This window comes from Hippopotamus amphibius, chromosome 5 (genome assembly GCF_030028045.1).
Source record: "Hippopotamus amphibius kiboko isolate mHipAmp2 chromosome 5, mHipAmp2.hap2, whole genome shotgun sequence".
Taxonomy (NCBI): domain Eukaryota; kingdom Metazoa; phylum Chordata; class Mammalia; order Artiodactyla; family Hippopotamidae; genus Hippopotamus; species Hippopotamus amphibius.
Window position 1 is genome coordinate 122,504,933 of NC_080190.1, and position 18,540 is coordinate 122,523,472.

Below are 18,540 nucleotides of genomic sequence, written 5' to 3' on the forward strand. Positions count from 1 at the left end.
AAACTACATGATAAGGGTGCTCTCCTGTAATGTAATAATCTTGAATGTAAAAAATAATCACATAATTGCTAGCTAATGATTTTACATTAGGAAAAAAGGGCAGTAGCCTCAATAAACCGGCAAAATTTCAGATACTTAACAAATGTGCTGCTTCCAAGAGCTGTATTTCTAAAGATCCTTAAGAGTTTTCACTAACTGGTGTAAAACATAAATATATAATCTTAATCCAAAAAAGTTATTTTATCAAAGAAATTCAACATAATGAAAAACCAAGAATAAACAGGCATTAGAATTCTTCACAAAAGAGGTGAGTCAGCGTAGATGCAGCGGTGCTTGAAGATACCACGGTGGTAAAGCATCAGCAGCCCAGCCACGGGGAAAGGCTTGCACCCCACTCCCCAGTCCTGCTCCCCCCAGCTCTCAGGGAGCCATACCTGGGCCTCGTATTTCCATGGGGTCTTCCTTATCTTCTGGAGGAGAATTTGCAAATTCCTCAAAAGCAAAGCGAGAAAGAGAAATTATTTTAATTTGGGGTTTTATTTTGCTTTATCTTTTAAAGAAAAGACCATTATCTATAAAGTTTAACATGTCTTATATGGGCATATAATATTTTACTGTTGCTGTAAAAGCCAATGTACTCCAGTTCTTACATCTATTTCATCCTTGAATGGCGTTCTGGTTGGTTTATACTCTGGGTCTTCATCTTCTCTATCAAATTCTCCCCTATATAAAATTTTAAAAAAATGTTTAAATCACACTGATTAGCAAGAGACTGAAGGGAGCCTGGGAAAGAGTAACAGCCTGCCTGATGCTACTTTGAATTCTCAGTCTGACATCCAAAGCGACTCTGTCGGTATTCAAAGCCTGCAGCCATGAGGGGCGGGGTGTGGGGTGGGGGGGTGGGGGAGGGTTGTCATCATTTGGAAAAGACAGACAAGTTGCAGATTATCTAGATCGTATATTGTGTTTAAATAGTCATTATGATATATAAACAGACTATACTGGTAAACATCACTTAAGTCCAAATCAGATGCAATGTAATGCACGGTGCCGTGTAAGAACTGAACCCTGCCAGTAGATGTGACACTGACATAAAGTTTATTAAAATTTTAAAATGTCCTTCTTACCCGTCACCGCCATCTGCTAGCATGTCTGTTCCTCTCTGCTCGGCAGCGATGGCCTTGGCATCGGGCATACCAACTCGTTCCAGGAAGCACAGCGCGGGGTCAGCTCTCATGGAATTGTACTTTTCATACCCTGTGCCGTCCCACCGGCCCACAGAGGACACACACGGAAACAACGAAGGCCCGTCACTCATAGAATCACAGCGCGGCCGCCTCACAACAAAGTTCATCTCTCGATGGAGATGATCATCTATGTTGTATTTACATGAACCAGGCTGTAGTAGCCCGTGCACGGAACACTCATCCCAGGGCAGATTTCGGGGGTTGGGGGATGGGGGCAGGTTACACTTCAGGGATGTTATCAGAATGACTGCAGATACTAACGGAAAAACAGGTTCAGAATAACTGCAAGATGCCTGGGAAGATGTTTGACCCTATTGTCCCCAAGATCTAATTTTGCTTGGCATTTAAAAGGCTCCGTAAAGTTCTTCTGTGACCTCTGCGGTGGTCTGCCCCACCCTCCCTGTGAACAGCTTCGGTCCTGCAGGCACGCGCCTGAAACATCCCTGTCTACGTCAGGCCAGCGAACCTGTCTTATTAGGTTTAGGATGATGCATGTCAGTAAGATGACACTGTTCCCTCTATGGTTTTCAAACTGCAATTTGCTTTTTGACTGCCCAAGCTGACTAGATGGAAGATGGCAGATTCCAACAGTGCACTGCGGGAAGATGATTTTTAGGCTGAGCTCACAGAACACGGCTGCGGTACACAGGCAGAACAGCGCAATTCAATTAGGATGTGTACGACAACACCCCGCTCCTAACTGCTGTAGAGCCGCAAGCCAAACTGTAATCATGAAAGGTTTTATAAGCCATCATTCTCCCCTTTAGTCAGGCTGGGCTGCTGAGAATACCTCCGCGACCTCCAGAGCCTCGGGATTATGATCAGGAATCGTTCACTGTATATATCACGCCAGTTCTGCATCCCAGCCTTTCAAAGTTAACAAGGCTGCATCCCACTCAGGGGAGCCGCGAGTTCTCAGCACTGACATTTGTGAAATATTGCTTGGAACAAAGCCCAGGAGGCTCTTGTACAGATTAATAGCAGAGGTTAAGCCCACCGTCCACTTTGACACGGGCTGGCAGAGCTCGCAAGGGGAGCCGCACTGGAAGCAAAGTTTAGGGAGAGCTATAGGACAACTTGGCTATTATTAAAACAAATATGGTTTGGGTTTTATTTACAGCCAAGAAAGAAATGTTTTCTTCTCAATACTCCACAAACATTCAAAAACAGCATCTGATATTTACAGTTCATATTAGATTTTTAGTACAGGAAAATGGTAGACGCCAAGAGTCCTTTGGAACTATCCTCATTAATATTATGACTTTGGAAAGAGTATGCAAAGAGCTCTAAATAAAGACAAAGCCACGCGGTCAAGATGTGGTCCAACAGAGCTGGCCCTTACCGTGCTTGAATACTCCAATCAGGAGGGACTTATCTGCTTCCTTATCCCACCAATCTGTGGGGACTTCTGCGTGCAGAGGCTCAGGTATCCACACATCAGCTTCACTATAAAGACAACCGTTTACATGGGATATTTAAAACAAATTCCAGGATTAGAAAAGAATGCCCAGCGACGAACACGACACTCGCCCCCTTCCCACAACAAGCACCTGAGCGTCGTGGGGGTGGGGGATGGGGGCTGGAAGGCGCGAGCAAAGGTTAAAAGAAAGGGCAGAAGTCAGCCACGTCCTACCAGGGCCAGAGGTGAACTTTATCACCCAGGGCCCCGTTTTAAAGGTCACCCCAAAGCAGCAGTCATTTAGTTCACACCTTTTTGTACGTCCACACGTACATACAAACAGGCTTTTCCCGATTCTCATCACGTCCCCAGGCTGGTAGGACACACACTGCATTCGAGATGCAAAAAGGGAGATGCGCTACTGACAGTGTACGGGGGCTGGAGGCGCACTCCGTGTGGAGGGCCGGCCGCCCGGATCGCGGCGGCGGGGAACGGGACGCCTGCGGGCTCGCACCAACCTTGAGTCAGCGCCCTCCAGGATCTTCTCGGCCTGGTCTCCTATCACTTCTTGTCTCAGGTAGTACAGCATGCGGACACGCAGCAGGACCCTGGAGGGGAAGACGGAGGGGGGGAAAGTTCTTAACTTCGGGACTGTTTGCCAACAGTGGCTTTTGGCAGCTGCTGCTGCTCATCCATCATCCTGCCAAGGCTGATTAGCCATGCTGTATGGTAGGCTTGAAGCGTGACAGATGGTGGCACATAATCACCTCTGTGTGGTGCTTTCTGCTGGCTTCCAACAGGCCTGCCTGGCAACCGCTCCCCCTGCACAGAGAGGGCCCGAGCCCGGCCCGGCCCGGGCGCACTTCATTTAGTTCTACCTAGTGCAGCTTGTGAAGTTTAGACACGTAGCCCACCACTGCCTCTGAAGTATTGAAGCAAGTTTGTAAACAACTGAGCAGATGGCTTTCAGTAACTGTTCTGCTTCATTATCTCATAAAATTTCCTCAGCTGCTGCCTTAATACCATTTTTGGAAGCACATCAGAAGTTGTAGGAATAAACGAGATATAAAATCTGGTTTTACTACCTTACAATAAACCCTCAATATGGAATGTCAGGTTTTTCAGATTATACAACTTTGCTTCCGAGAAAGGAAGATGGGGGTGGGGGGTGAATCCTCATCCTTTCCCCTTAAGGAACAGTAAACATTTTTTACTCCTGGCTTATATTACCTGGAAGCCTAAGGTGTAGATTAACAAATAATAAAACATCACAAAGGAGACTAAAATGTTTCCAATTTGCTGAAGTTCCTAGTCATTTTCAAGGAATCAGTTTTTAAAAACTCACGGCATTCTAGGAACCAGGTTTTCGATCTCACTTGGATTTCCTCAGTTCTTTCAATAAAGCCCACCTGGTAAATCCCCATGGCCTGTCTACTCCAAGTCTACATCTCCTGCTGGACAGCCCCTGATGTGCGTTCAGGACTGATATTTGAACACCTCCTCCTTGGCCATGAGTAGGTAACAGCAAGTGCCATTCCCATCGCTGGATAACCCCATCACACACTTGGAGAACACTTTACAACCCATGTACCACATCGACTAACACTAGCTCATTTGATCTTTATAATAACTCTATGACGAAGTAGGGCAAGTTATAATTTCCATTTTACAAACATGAAAACCCAGGCTAACAGAAGACAAGTGACATATCCAAAGTCACAGGGTCACCGTGAGCATGGACCACTCAGAATTAGGCCTTCTGACTCCACCACTTCCTACTGTCTCGAGGGATGTGGCACTTGTTCTTGAAAATATCAAAATGACAACTAGGGGCAGCTCTGCCACGACAGACCATTCCTGATCATACACAGACACCCCACGACCCGCCCTCCTCTCCACCAGCAGGCTGCTGCTCGCCAGCCTGGGTTCTCGGCGGGCAAAGCGTGAGGCTGTAAATACCTGAACGCACTCCACGGTAAGTGATCTTTTTGGATAACTCATTTTTTTTAAAGAACTCTTTCTTTTGGTAAGATTAAAAATTGGCTGTGTCACACTGAATCAGCAGAAGAAAAGTGACAGTGAGGGTCCCCAGGGCTGGCACAAGACGAGACCAGCTCTCCTTACAGAGGATGCTCAACAAGAGGATACCCTCCACCTTTAGCTGGACCCTCTTTTATTCACCAAAACTCGGTGCGGCAGCAGTGATCCTAATGGTTTCTGTCCCTTTGGTGGAAGACAAAGTTTTCTACCTCGTGAGGAATTTGTTTTGTGGAGACTTTCATGAACCAGCTGTGGATGTCACCTTTCTTCTAGAGGAAAAAGTTCAAACCAATGCACTGGCAAGCTGAGTGCCCCTGTGGAATACATGGTGGGTCCTGGCAGGATAACGAGGTGACGGAAGGTGGCCTCTGTCCCTAAGGAGCTTGGACTCCTGACGAGTCCCAAGACCTCATTCTCATTTCAGCGGCTGCCCCACTGGCACCCGTCTTCTGGACCAGCATCCAGGCCGGGAGCACGTGTGCACTGAACTGTCCTACTCCTTCGTCTCCTTCAACCTGAGACAGTTCCTGTCTTTGTCTCTTGAAACGTTTGAAGAGGACTGGCCAGCTACTTTCCAGGAGGTCCCTGAATTTGGGTCTCATTTTCTCTCTGACTGCTCATCCCAGAGAGGAGATGGAAGAGGCACTGCCAGTTCTTCTCCTGAGACCCAGGGGAAGATGTGAAGAACACAGTTACATCTCACGTGCTAACTGGACCGGTTACCCTACGGAAGTCTGTTACTGACATCAGAGTGGGAAATTAGAAACAGCCACCATCACACTGGGGTCCAGGAACAGGAGCCATTGTGTCCGCACTAAACCCCTTCATTTACGGTCTGTCTGAATCCAGAACCCGGAAGGTTATGGACCCCAAGTTCACACAAACCACAGAGAAACAGAAGTTTTCTAATAGCTACAAGCAGGGCAGGACTTTAGGGAGAACCATGATGCCCCTTGACTAGCTGAGGGACCTTGCACACCCGAGACGCAGTTTCCTTGCTACGTCCGTGGGGATGAAAGCGCACCACTTATCTTAAACAACCCAAACACACAACCCATAGGAAGCACTAGGCGTGCTGCCAGTATTAGGTGCTCAGACTTTTGTTGCTACAATTTAAAAGAGAGACAGTCATTTATTTAAGCTCTATTTGATGAATAAGGAAAGTGAGTCTTCACGAGGTCGAGGAGCTTGCCCCGGTCGCCCGGAGCCAGGCAGGGGCAGCGCTGTGCCACGGCAGTGCTGCCTGAGCCGGACACTGAACACACACACTCAGAGGAGGCAAGAATCAAGCCACGCAGATGCCGGCCTACTGTGTCGGCAGCTCACAGAGCTCCAAGCCCTGGAATGAACTCAGATCCAATAGCCTTCAATTATATATAACCAGGCCCTGGAAATAAAGGTAAGGAGTGTGACTCTAAGCTCAGAGTTAAGAAAACAGGCCCCCACAGCTGAGGCACTGCAGAGCAAAAAAATACCATGTGAACTCGCCAGTCCCTCCACTGAAAGCAGTCAGCTGAAGGTGGGATCAGATAAAGTTAACCCTGATTCCCTCACACGCACAGGCCACAACTCAGTTACCCACAGCGTCCACAGCAGCATCGCTCACAAGAGCCAGAAGGTATCCATCGATCCATGTGCCCACCAGTGGGTGGGCGGATAAACAGAATGTGGTCTATACGTACAACGGAACATACTCAGCCATGAAAAGGAACGAAATTCTGGCACAGGCCACAACATGGATGAACCCTGAAAACATGCTAAGTAAAGTAAAGCAGACACAGCAAGCCAAATATTGTACAATTCCACCTAGGAGGTACCTGGAATAGGCAAATTCACAGAGAAAGAAGGCAGCACAGTGGCTGTCAGGCCAGTGGCGAGTGAGGACAGTCATTTAATAGGTACAGAGTTTACAGTGGGGTCAACGAAAAGGTTTTGGGTCTAGATAGTGGTGATGGGTACACAGCAGTCTGAATATAATTATTCCCAATGAATTGTACACTTACAAATGGTTTACAATGGTAAAATCATGTTATGCATCTTTTACCCCCCCACCACACACAAATCAGTCGTCTCAAGGTAGGCTGCCATGTGACTTGACATCAGGTTTCAAGAAAAACAGTAAGGTTGTGCCAAGACAATAAACACAGTATAATAGTCTTGCTGATAATATCTAGTGCACACATGCACTTGAATACATGCACGTTTACGAAGCGGGAGGGCCGCTGGCTCCCCGTGCCCGCCCTCCCTGACGTACTTGTTGCAGTGGTGCTTCAGGTGCTTCTTGTAGCTGTCCTCCTGGAACAGGGCATCCGGGTTGCAGCCAGCCAGCCAGTCAGCATCCTGCACCACTGGGTGCGCGCTCTGGGCTTTCACCTTCTTGCCCTTCCTCCCCCTGGGCACCGGGGCTGATAAACCTACAATCAGAGTAGTCATAATCATGACAATAGAAGCTCTCCACAACCCCTGTTACCATATCAAGGTCAGGAATATCCATGTGAGACAGGGACACGCAGAGCCTGGGATGCGTCCCAAGCATCCCCGGGACCCCTCGGTACAAGGCGAGACGCTGACCCACCGGAATGATTGACCAGGGCGCGTGTCTGGCCGTCGGCCGTGGGTGTGATCAGGTCCCAGATGAAGCTCTTGATGTTCTCGTCCCCCCTGTAGTGGTTGAGGCAGTACACGAGGATGGTCCTGCAGATGGTTTCCACATCTTGCTCACTGAGCTGACGCTTGTAGCGGCCGTGGGAAAGGATGTCCGTCCACCGCCCCCAGCTGCAAAGCAAACATTCACATGCAGACGGTGCCTATGGGTTTAGACGTGGGGCTTTGGTTTCACAGTCAGGTGGCAGTGTTAGGAGAGCTTGGGTCAAAACGAGCAACATCTGACATCAGGTGATATGGAAGCAATCCAGGGCACAAGAGCTTAACGCATGTTCACTGCACGGCAGGGCAGGCGCTGACCTGGAAACCCTCTGCTCCGCTTCATGTGGGTGTGGTTCATACGTTCCAACGCTCACCCACCATCTGAGATGGACGGTGACAAGAGGCGGGTGTGACTGCCCCCAAGTCAGGGACACACAGGCAGAGGGTGCGGCTGCATCCCTCCACCTCTGGGGACGCACCAGTCATTAATGAAAGGCCACGGAAGGTCAGAGTCTCCCTCTGAAACAAGGGGCACTAGGTCCCACGTACAAGAGCACCCCCAGGTCCTCCTGTGAAACGGGGTCAGAAAGGACTGTGGACACACCCACGTGCGTGGCGCACAGGCAGACGCTGTGTGAGTGCTTCCTCCCTGGGTTCCAGGCACTCAGGGCAGGAACCAGCCAGGACGGCAAGGGGCACGGCTCGCCCCGCGGCCCTGCCTCTGCCCCACCTGGTCTCCCTGGGGCTTCGCAGAGGTTCTCCCAGGTCCTCAAATCACCTTTGTACCTTTGGACACACCGATGTCTGCTAAGAACTCTTCTTCTCCCTGCCCAACGCCCCACCCTCCCTCTTACCCCGGCTAAATCATGACATCCATTCACGCCGCCTCCTGCGGAATTCCGGCGTTGACTCCCCACCCCCGGAAGTGGGGAGAAGCGCTCAAGCTGCGTCTTAGAGGAGAGAGGATGTGCCTCTGCCCCACGGGCACGTGCACACCTGTGTGGCTTCTCCGCACGTTACTGCCCTTCCTACTCACTCACCTGCCTGCCTCGGGGTGGGGGTGGGAGGGGGAGGGGCGGCCTGACTGTCCCAGCACAGTGGCAGGTGTTCAACACACGTGATGCCTATGGGAGGAGGGAAGGGCTTCACTGAAAGGCACATGCCCTACGTACACTGCTCAGCTTCAGCAGTTTTTAACATGTTCCATTTCTAAAGTCAGCAGCAAAATTCTCAACTGCTCGTTAGGTTGAAACACGGAAGCGGGTGAAGCAGCAAAGGGCTCAGATGGAGAGGGATGGCCAGGGAAGACCTGGGCTTGCAGAGACAATGAGAGGTGACACGGCGGCTGACACATGGGACGGGCTGCAGTGGAACCTCCTTTACTGCAGAAGCAACCACTGACCCAGCGCTCACCGTGCCTGCCGGCACCGCACTCTGCCCTGAGGACACGAAGAGGGAGCCCAGGTCCTCAAGGAGCCCTTCACGGGGGGCTCCAGCAGGTGAGGCCATCACCCAAAGTGCTGAGTGTGATGGCAAGGGCAGGGAGACCCTCTGGGGCAGGTGTCGAGGTGTCGCCTGCTCAGAGACCAAGGGCAAAAGGTGGCGTGCGCATCACGTCTGTGTTGGCGGTGGGTGGGAGGGGGCTGCTTGTGGAAACAGAAATGAGACGGAGCAGGGCGCACGGCAGGAGGTGAAGCTGTCCTAACAGCAGCCTGAGGTGCCCGCGGAAAGGACCCACAAGACAGACAAGGGCCAGGTAAGAGCCCTGTCTGCCACGTTAGCAGAATGTTTGTTTCTTCTGAAACGAATGACGATCCATTGGAAGAAAAAAATCACTGGGCAGATGTCATCAGATCTACGGATATATTGTTTTGGTGGCAGTTTTTTTCATTTGAGTGGTACCTGCCTACAGACCCACCATGTGCTAGAGCACGCTTATTTACAAATTCAGATGCTCACCGAGCACCCTGCCTTTCCCTGTGGGAGCCACGGAGGTTCAGAGACGGATCAGATGTGCATCCTGCGGTCCAGCAGGAGAAACATGACCCATTCAGACAGTTGAAACGACCACCGTTTATGTTTCAGGTTAGTTGGAAGAGCTTTACAAGTGAGATGATTGCCTTTAATAAATTCTTATAACAGAAAAATAACGAAACATTACCGTAGTGGTCATTTTATGGGAAGGTATATTAGGAAAAAAATTTGTAATTTTGAGATTTCATCCTGAGTTATTAATGATTAGCAAGTAAATTTGCGTCTGACATAATTCCTTAAGGGACAACCCCCTTCAAATCCATGAGGATCTACACAGCTTTGAGCTCTATAACCAAGTGGCCCCAGGCCCACCCAGGTTGCGGCAAAGGCATTTGCTACGGGGTGTCACAGAAATCCAAACACAAATAGAGCTTTTCTATGCCACTTGGAATTCTAACCATCTTTCGAATAAAATCCCGTTTCTCACATGAGCCTGACTCACCCATAGACGAGCAGGTTCTTCTCGACTCTGAAGCACTCGCTCCTGGCGTAGCCTTGGGACCTGTCCTGCGGCCGCCGCGGCTTTGTGCAAGGCTTCTCTTCCGAATCACTCTCCAAGTCTGAAAATTCCATCAGCTCATCCTCCTTCACCGCGCTGTACAGCCTGGTTTGCTTCCTCACTCTTGGAGTGTCAATAACCAGGTTGTTCTAAAAGATAGCAGATACATTTAAAAATTCTGAAAAAGCAACCCCTAGGGGAGATCAGACAGAGTTTGAAGCCGACCTCTCTCTTACCCTCCCATTTAAGGCATCGATATCCAATTCAGCCTTCTTAGCCCACTTTTGCCAGAAATTTGGATCATCCAAGGATATATCTGTCCTATTTCCAGATGCGACAAAACTGGCCTAAAGGGGACAAAAATATGCATTACTTTGAGACACTTTACTCAGAGGAAAAATGCAAGGCAGCTTTCATTTATGCATTCGCTTGAACACGTACACATCCTTCCACTGTGAGCCAGATGCTGTGGTCCATGGGACTGGGGTGAAGGACTGTCCCTCAGGCAGCTCACTGTCCAGGGGTTGAGACAGATTAGGAAATAAAAGATGACATCGCAGCATAATAAATAACAAAGGAATGTACAGGGGCACCGATATACAGACGGGAGCCCTAGCTAGGCTCAGGTTGGGGGGTACAGTGAGGCCACTGCTGGGAAGAGAAAACAGACTGTCCAGAATATGGTGCCTGGAACAGGGTGTTGGAAGCCTATAGAACAGGAAAGCATGTGGAAACGTTCAGGGCAGAGCGTGTGCAAAGGCACAGAGAAGAAAGGCGATCGTGTCATGTGGCCGGGGATTCAGGTGGTCAGGGGAGTGGAGCCCAAGGTCACGCTGGTGAGGAAGGGAGGAGCTGGATCAAGCAGGGCCTCGTGTGTCCTGTTAACAGAGTCTGAACTCCATTCTGAGGCAGTGGGGAACTCTTTGAAAATGTGAATAATCTTGAGACGGACACAACCATATCCAAAGTCGCCTGTCAGAGGGACCACAGTGGTGTCCTGGAGCAGCGAGGGTAGATTAGAATAGGACAGGCTCAGGCTGTGGCCGCAGTTTAGGGAGGAAACGGTGAAGACTGGCAGAAATGAGGAAAAGGAGAGTCTAGAAGGTAGTCTTTAAAAGGTAAAATTAAAAGAGTTAGAATCTGAGTGGATGTGAAGCCTGAAGGAGGAGGAAGCCAGGAAAACCTCAGCACCCAACTCTGGCACCTGAAAGGTGTGACTCAGGTGAAGAAACAGGGTTGTGTGTTTGGGGTGGGGGCGCACAAGGGGGATGCATGCACGCATGTGTGCACAGAAGATGGAGGAACAGGGATGATGAACCTGCTTTGGTACCTACCCAATCTGAAGTGCCCATGAGGGCAGAGGAAAGAACTTGAAAAAAGGCTGAAAGATGTGAGGGAGAAGGTGCTGGGTCACAGAGCCCAGAGAGGAGAGCCTTTCAAGACTGGAGTAGCTGCGAGAAGTGGATATCCACATGCAAAAGGAGGCAGCAGGACCTCTGCCTCACAACACACACAAAAATTCACTCAAAAGGGATCAGAGACATAAAGTTAAGAGTGAAAACTATAAAACTCTTATAAGAAAACACAGGAGCAAATCTTTGTGACCTTAGGTTAAACAATGAACCAAAAGCACAAACATTGAAAATAAAAAATGGGTCACCTGGGCTTCTTAAATTTAAACACCATTAAGAAAAGACTAGGAGAAATATTTACAAATTGTACTATCTGATGAGAAACTTTTATCTGGAATTCTTTTTTTTTTTTTAAAGCTCTTTATTGGAATACAATTGCTTTACACTCTTGTACCAGCTTACGAGGTACAGCAAAGTGAATCAGCTGTATTTATACACATATCCCCATATCCCCTCTCTCCTGCGACGCCCCCCCACCCTCCCCCTCCCGGCCTTCCAAGGCATCACCCATCATCAAGTTGATCTCCCTTTGTTATTTACATGGAATTCTTAAAATTCAATAAAAAAGATAAATAACTCAAAAGAGTTCAAAGTTGTCAGATCTGAATAGACATTCCCCCAAAGATGATACATATTTAGCCAATAAGCACACGAATAGATGCTAAATAGCATGAGAGAAATGCAGAGCAAACCAGAGCAGGCTACCACTGCACACTTAGTCACAGGGCTATAATCAAAAACTCAGACAACAAAAAGCACTGGTGAGGATGTGGAGAAATTAGAACCCTGAACACTGCTAGTGGGAAGAGCAAATGGTGCAGTCACTTTAGAGGACAGTCCGGCAGTTCCTCAAAGGGTTAAACAGAGTGACCATACGACCCAGTAATTCCATGCCCAGTATACGTGTAAGAGAAATGAAAACATGTGTCCACAAAATACTTCTACACAAATGTTTGTAACATTATTCATAATAACCAAAAAAATGGAAACAACCCAAATTTCATTATCAACTAGTGAATGGATCAACAATCAATGCCCCTGGGGACTCCCCTCGTGGCGCAGTGGTTAAGAATCCACCTGCCAATGTGGGGGACAAGAGTTCCATCCCTGGTAGGGGAAGATCTCACATGCTGTGGAGCAACTAAGCCTGTGCGCCACAACTGCTGAGCCTGAGCTCTAGAACCCGCAAGCCACAACTACTGAGCCCACAAACCACAACTACTGAAGCCCGCGCTCCACAAGAGAAGCCACTGCAGTGAGAAGCCCATGCACCTAACACAGCCAAAAAAAAAAAAAAAAAAAAATACATTTTAAATAAATAGACTATCCTTAAAAAAAAAAAAAAAAAATCAGTGTCCATATTATCAAGTGGTCAATGCGGTACAGCCACAGGATGGGATACTGTTCAGCAATAAACAGGAAGGAAGCACTGCCGCAGGCTACAACACAGATGAACCTCCAAACATGCTAACTGAGCGAGGCCACACACAAAAGACCACAAGCTGAAATTCCACTTATACAAAACGTCCAGAGGAGGCAAACCTAGAGAGACAGAAAGTAGATGAGTAGTTGCCAGGACTTAGAGGGGGAGGGGACGGGAGGAAGGAGAAGCGGGGACAACTGACTGTTAATGGGGTGATGGAAATGCCCTAAACTTAGATGTGGGGATATGTGTACAAGTCTGTAAATATGGTAAAGGCACTGAATGGTACCCTTAAAATAGGTGAATTTTATGGGAAGTAAATGACATTTCAATAAAGTTGTTAAAAGTGGAAGTGTGGCCTTGGGCCTGAGTGTAGATGGATGAAGCCTCAGAAGGGGTTGGGGGGAGGGGGGTAGAGTTGCGAGGTGGAGGAGGGGTGAAAGCTGGCAGTTGGGAAATTAGTAGAAAGGGAGGCGGGGAGACAGCAGCCTAAATAATGCTTGTGTGGATCTTCGCTAGGAAAGAAGAGCTGCGGGGCTGCAGCCAGAGGGGAAAACAGAGGGGGGACTTCTTCAGACAGGAGCGGGCTGACTGTTCTTCAGGCTCTGTCAGGAGTCAGGATCTTTCTTAGGAAAGGAGGAAGATGATGACGGAGCAGAGGCTCAAAAAGCAGAGAGGACGGGGCCAGAACACAGGTAAAGGATGAGCCTGCGGAGCCAGGAAGCACGCGTGGGACACGGTGAGGGGGACCCATGACCCCGGGCACAGAGAACAGAGCCCAGAGCACAAAGGCTGTTTCACGCATCGCGGGCTCCATCCAGAGTTAATCACTGACTTCTTAACGTGCCTTTTAAGGCAGCTTCCCGGGGGCACGTTACACAAACTCTGTTTCACTTCCACAAGATGCCTGCCCCTTGGGACTGACCCGCACCTTGGCAAACGTGGAGCCCTTTCCCTCGGACTCGATGGTGATGGTGTGGGTTCGGCGGAGGAGAATCTGGTCGATGTCTTCTTCGCAGAACTTAGACCCCTCGTCCTCCTCATCCATGAGTGCACCGTAGGCCCCTTTCCGGAGAAGATCCTCTATTTCCTTCTTGGAAAGCTGTTGTACCTGTTTTAGAAAATATTTAACAATCATTTAGAACTGAAATGTCTGTAGATTGAACAAATGCTTCATTTTTCTCAAAGAGGGTAAACCTGAATTACAACAAAGGAAAATGTGACAAAATACACTTAAAATATTGAGGCCAAAAAATAATCAGATGCTGGATGACGTCTCACTACAAGCTAAGTAAAGTACGTGCGAGAGTGGATGTGTGGCGTGGGCTGCACGGTTTACCCCGTTGGGAGCGTTTTCTCTTCCGCTCATGGACTGCAGGACAGCTTTATCCAGACCGAGCTTCAAGCTAGCCTTGTCGAACATTTCCCTTTCGTAAGAATTCCTTGTAATCAGCCTGTAGATTTTCACAGATTTGCTCTGTCCTATTCTATGACATCTAGCCTGAGCCTGGAAGAAAAAGGAAATGAATGGCTACCAAAGAAAGAAAAGACTCGACTGTCAGTTAAAAGAGCATCTGTTCCAATAAACAGGGGTGCAGTTTAACAGTGAGGGTTACTTAACACACTGAGAAATTACTTTCATGTTATTAATAAATGGATTACGAGCTGGTTCATTTGCCCCGATCATGGGACATCGCCTGAGCGACTCCATGACTTTAATTTATTGGTGTGACACAGCAGAACGACTTGGGCAGGGGGCGGGGGGGAGGGCATCGGGGAGATTTTCTTGCACGCTTACCTGGAGGTCATTTTGGGGATTCCAGTCGGAATCAAAGATGATGCAGGTATCAGCAGCAGTAAGATTAATGCCTAAACCTCCTGCCCTCGTACACAGGAGGAAAACAAACCTATCAGAGTCAGGTTTGGAGAACCTGTCGATAGCTGCCTGGCGGAGGTTTCCTCTGACCCGGCCATCGATTCTTTCGTACGGGTACCTAGAAAACGTCAGTGTTAACGAGAAGGCCTGGCAAATGGCCACAATACACTTGCTCCTTTTTTGGTGTTGTAAGGAAAGTACTACAGTATGGGATCTATACGGACAGGATGGTATTGTTCATCAGAAGTAATTTCACTGCAAGTAGGTGGTGGTGTAGTTTTTCATACAATTGGCTGAATGCCCCAAAGGTTAAAGTTTCTTTTACTTCCTCTCCAGTGAAGAATCTAAGCTCTGAAAAGGCCTGACACCTCTACCAGTGAAACAACAAACAATTTCAATTTTGGGTAAGAACTATTCTCCCCAGCCAATCGACAGACCTGGAAAGCAGAACTGCCCACAAGAGCAAGCGGCGCGTGGAATAACTGCTGTGCCCATCTATAGCTTTTAGAAAGAGGTGTGACACGTGTCCCCTTTATCACAAACGCCACTTCGAGGGACCTCCCTGGCAGTCCAGCGGTTAAGACTCTGCACTTCCATTGCAGGGGACGCGCGTTTGATCCCTGGACGTGGAGGCTAAGATCACACGTGCCGCACGGTGCAGCCAAAAACAAGACAAAACAACCCAGAGTGCTTCGAGGTGAAGCTCGTGGAGCCCCGCACCTCCCCGGCCCCCACCCCGCGCGTGGCGCTCACCGTCTCTGAATGAGGTAGTCTTCCAGGATGTCCAGGCAGCGCACCATCTGGGAGAAGACGAGCACCCTGTGGCCGCCGGCCTTCAGCTTCGGCAGCAGCTTGTCAATCAGCACCAGCTTGCCAGCAGCCTGGGTCATCGCCTGGAGCTGAAAATCTGGAGAGTCGGCATTGTGTGTTTCTTTAAACTCTTCCAAAATTTTCTCTTCAGCACCTGCAGAGATTGGACAGCATACCGGGAGTACTGTAAGAGGTTTTTATTGCTAAAAACAATGAACCTGCTTTCAAAGCCCACCGCAAACTGTGGGGACCGGGGCTCGTGTTCATAAACACATCCATCCAGCGGCCGGCAGGGGGGTCCACACGAAACCATGCAAGTACCGAAAGGATCAAAGTTTTAAGCGTGACACATTTAGGCGTTTGTAGGGTGGACGGGCGGGGGGACCCCCACATTTTCCAACAAACAAATGTTTGCTGTCTGTAGAAACTGAATTTCAACAACAGACTGTCAAGCCAGAAGTGGCAGAAACAAGCCAAGGGTCAGATACCTACAGAAAATTTGGAACCTAAAATGCTAAAGAAATGAAGAACTGTTTACTAGCTGAATATAAATACAAATAACAAAATCTGTTCTGAAACTAAGAGACAAGGGAACAGAGCTCTAACAATTACAGTGCAAGGGCAGTCATCTGTGTATCTAATTGCATATTAATACAGCCACAAGGACTGCAACAAAAAGGAGTCCATTTTCCAGGAAAATTTGTAGGAACTTTTCAGGAGATCTGAGCATACGTTGCTATTGTGATCTCTACAGCTCGCTCCATCTGATAATTTCCTAAAGTACAGAAATTCTATCTTGAATTGTCCAAAGCTTTAAAAAAAACAAAAACCAACCTCTATCTCACGAAAGACTTCTACACCTAACCCTCTTTTTCTCATAGCCCCACAGAGGCTTCTGCTTGTTCCGAGCCTGAGTGCATCAGAGGGAAGCCTGGAGAGAGGGAAGCCTGGAGAGAGGGGCACCTTCCTGGGGATGGAAGCCTTCCCACCTCCTCCCCGACCCCAGACGCGCTCGCTCAGGGAGCAGCACGCTAAGCTTCCTGCAGCTGCTTACGTGGCGGAACTAGAATTAGGCAGCAGGGATCTGGCTGCTCCGGCTGGGGGTTAATCAGGGTCTGGCCACTGTGCTCAGCCCCTCCCTGGGGATGCGGGGTGGTCACCTATCCTTTGGAAAATACAAACAAATCCAGCTAATGAGATTGGTCTCCAGCCTTAAACCGTACCAGGAACTTTAAACCACTCTTCTTACCACTGGTTTTAAACATGAACGAACTGTGTGCAGCATGGGGGTGCAGGACCCTCACAGGGTTCAAAGGTCAGGTGAGTTGGGCCACCAGAGCCGTGAGGACAGAAGGGTGGCCCGCAGCAGTGGACGGGATAGTAACGCCCCCATTTCCATTTTCAGGGCACTTGTGGAAGTTAAGTCACGACATGGTCATACGCAGAAACACAGCTTGTTTATTATTAATCAACAAAGAATCTTACTGAGACCAGATTAAAGCCACCAATGCCTGGACCAGGCACTGAGGTCTGTGCACAGCACGCCGCTGCTTCTCAGGGAGGGCCTGGTAGAAAACGCCGGGTGGGTCGGAACTGCTGGCTCTCACTCCCTCCTCCACGTGAACAAAAGGCTAATATTCAGGATTTTAATCTAAGTGGAATAAACGGCAAAGGTTTGTACTAGGAAAAGGTAAAAACCAAAATGCTGCTTAAGAGCACTGGTAGGAACATTCTTGAATAAAGAATGTTCTTGAAAAAATGTTCTTGCATAAAGTCGAATAATGTTTTTTAAAACAAGAACTTTAGAAATCGAGGTTCTAGATTCAGGACAAGAAGGCCCTAAGGAGACAGGGAAAACAGATTTACATCCATATATTACATCAGGTCTTTTCAAAAAGTTTGTTCTTCTTGGACAACATACTACAAGCTCTATGTAACTGAGAAACAGATTGTACTCATATCTGGGTACTTTTTGTTCATATTAAGATTACAATCCATAATCAAAATAAAATAGTGTTCTAGTTTAAGTTAATGGCCAGTGAATAGTTTTTAAAAATGAAATAATCATTTTTGACAAAATAAACATGTTAGAATTATTTTAGTTAAAAAAAATTTGAAAACATAAGTTCAGTCAGATTATCAGAGAAATTTAATTTTTTCATTTTAAATTTATTTATATGACAAAAATAACTTTCCTGCTTTTTCAATGCTACCAATGAATTCTCATGTCATCAAACATAGTTAGAATTAAAACACATTTTATTCTTATGTGACAAATTTCCTGCTGAATTAATCAATTCAGCTCTTTGCTGTGAATTTAGGTTCTTAAAGTGGCAGCCAGTTGACACTAATAACACTTCATTTCACAATATCAGCACACGCATTTCCTACACGGCTCCTGTAGTGCTGCATCACGTCCAGAAGAGCTGAAGAGAGGAGGGCAGGGAAGGACTTGGGGAGGAAAGCAATACCTCCTTCTAAGTCATGGGAGGGCCAAATCCTCAAGTTTACCAATTAAAGATTCACCTTGAGGCTAGATTTGTAAACATCAATCAGCAAATTCACTGGAAATAGGTTATGATAAGGCCAGATACTCTGTTGGCACTGCCCTAAATTAAAGTCCTGTTTGTACTACATTTAAAAGTGTGTCTGGGGGCGGTGTGTGTGTGTGTGTGTGCACGCACGTCAGAGACAACTTGAAGAAGTGTGGAAATCTGTTTCCTTAAACAGATGGTCACTGTGAGGGCAGGCGCTGCAGCATTATCTGGTTATATTAGCTGCAAACAAGAAATTATTTTCTTTTGAAGATTACCATTTTCTCTCTGGAATTCACTCCATCACGTGAGCTCAGTCTTCTCTCCTCTCTGCCCACTGTTCTCCCCGCCCCACCCCCACCCCCCACAGGACTCGTAAGTCACCCTGAGCCATCGGGGCCCTTACCAAGCCTTCAACATCATTTCCACTCTCACATATGGAACCTAAAATTGGATGTTCTGTTCCAATAAAGCTTGGGCCAATGACAGTGACTCTGTTTACGTCACCCAGTCACCTGCTTAACTTTTAGCAAGAAAAACAACAACCAGCGACACCCAACAGTGTTCTGTGCATGTACGGAAAAATCTCAGTGCACGTCAGAAACAGTTCCCACTCACAT

The 18,540-nt window shown here is 48.0% G+C and overlaps 1 protein-coding gene across 2 annotated transcripts in view; it reads right to left on the minus strand.

Annotated features, from left to right (window-relative positions):
* The window catches only part of CHD7 (chromodomain helicase DNA binding protein 7), a 180,797-nt gene that overhangs the window by 13,800 nt on the left and 148,457 nt on the right, over window positions 1-18,540 (minus strand). For both annotated transcript variants that reach the window (XM_057734511.1, XM_057734510.1), the window contains exons 16-28: window positions 15,330-15,540; window positions 14,499-14,694; window positions 14,040-14,207; window positions 13,632-13,811; window positions 10,102-10,212; window positions 9,809-10,014; window positions 7,262-7,461; window positions 6,941-7,100; window positions 3,165-3,254; window positions 2,590-2,693; window positions 1,128-1,257; window positions 651-723; window positions 435-492 (exon numbers count right to left, since the gene is read on the minus strand). In XM_057734511.1, the coding sequence (XP_057590494.1) occupies window positions 435-492; window positions 651-723; window positions 1,128-1,257; window positions 2,590-2,693; window positions 3,165-3,254; window positions 6,941-7,100; window positions 7,262-7,461; window positions 9,809-10,014; window positions 10,102-10,212; window positions 13,632-13,811; window positions 14,040-14,207; window positions 14,499-14,694; window positions 15,330-15,540 (1,887 nt within the window). The remainder of the gene's footprint in view (window positions 1-434; window positions 493-650; window positions 724-1,127; window positions 1,258-2,589; window positions 2,694-3,164; window positions 3,255-6,940; window positions 7,101-7,261; window positions 7,462-9,808; window positions 10,015-10,101; window positions 10,213-13,631; window positions 13,812-14,039; window positions 14,208-14,498; window positions 14,695-15,329; window positions 15,541-18,540) is intronic.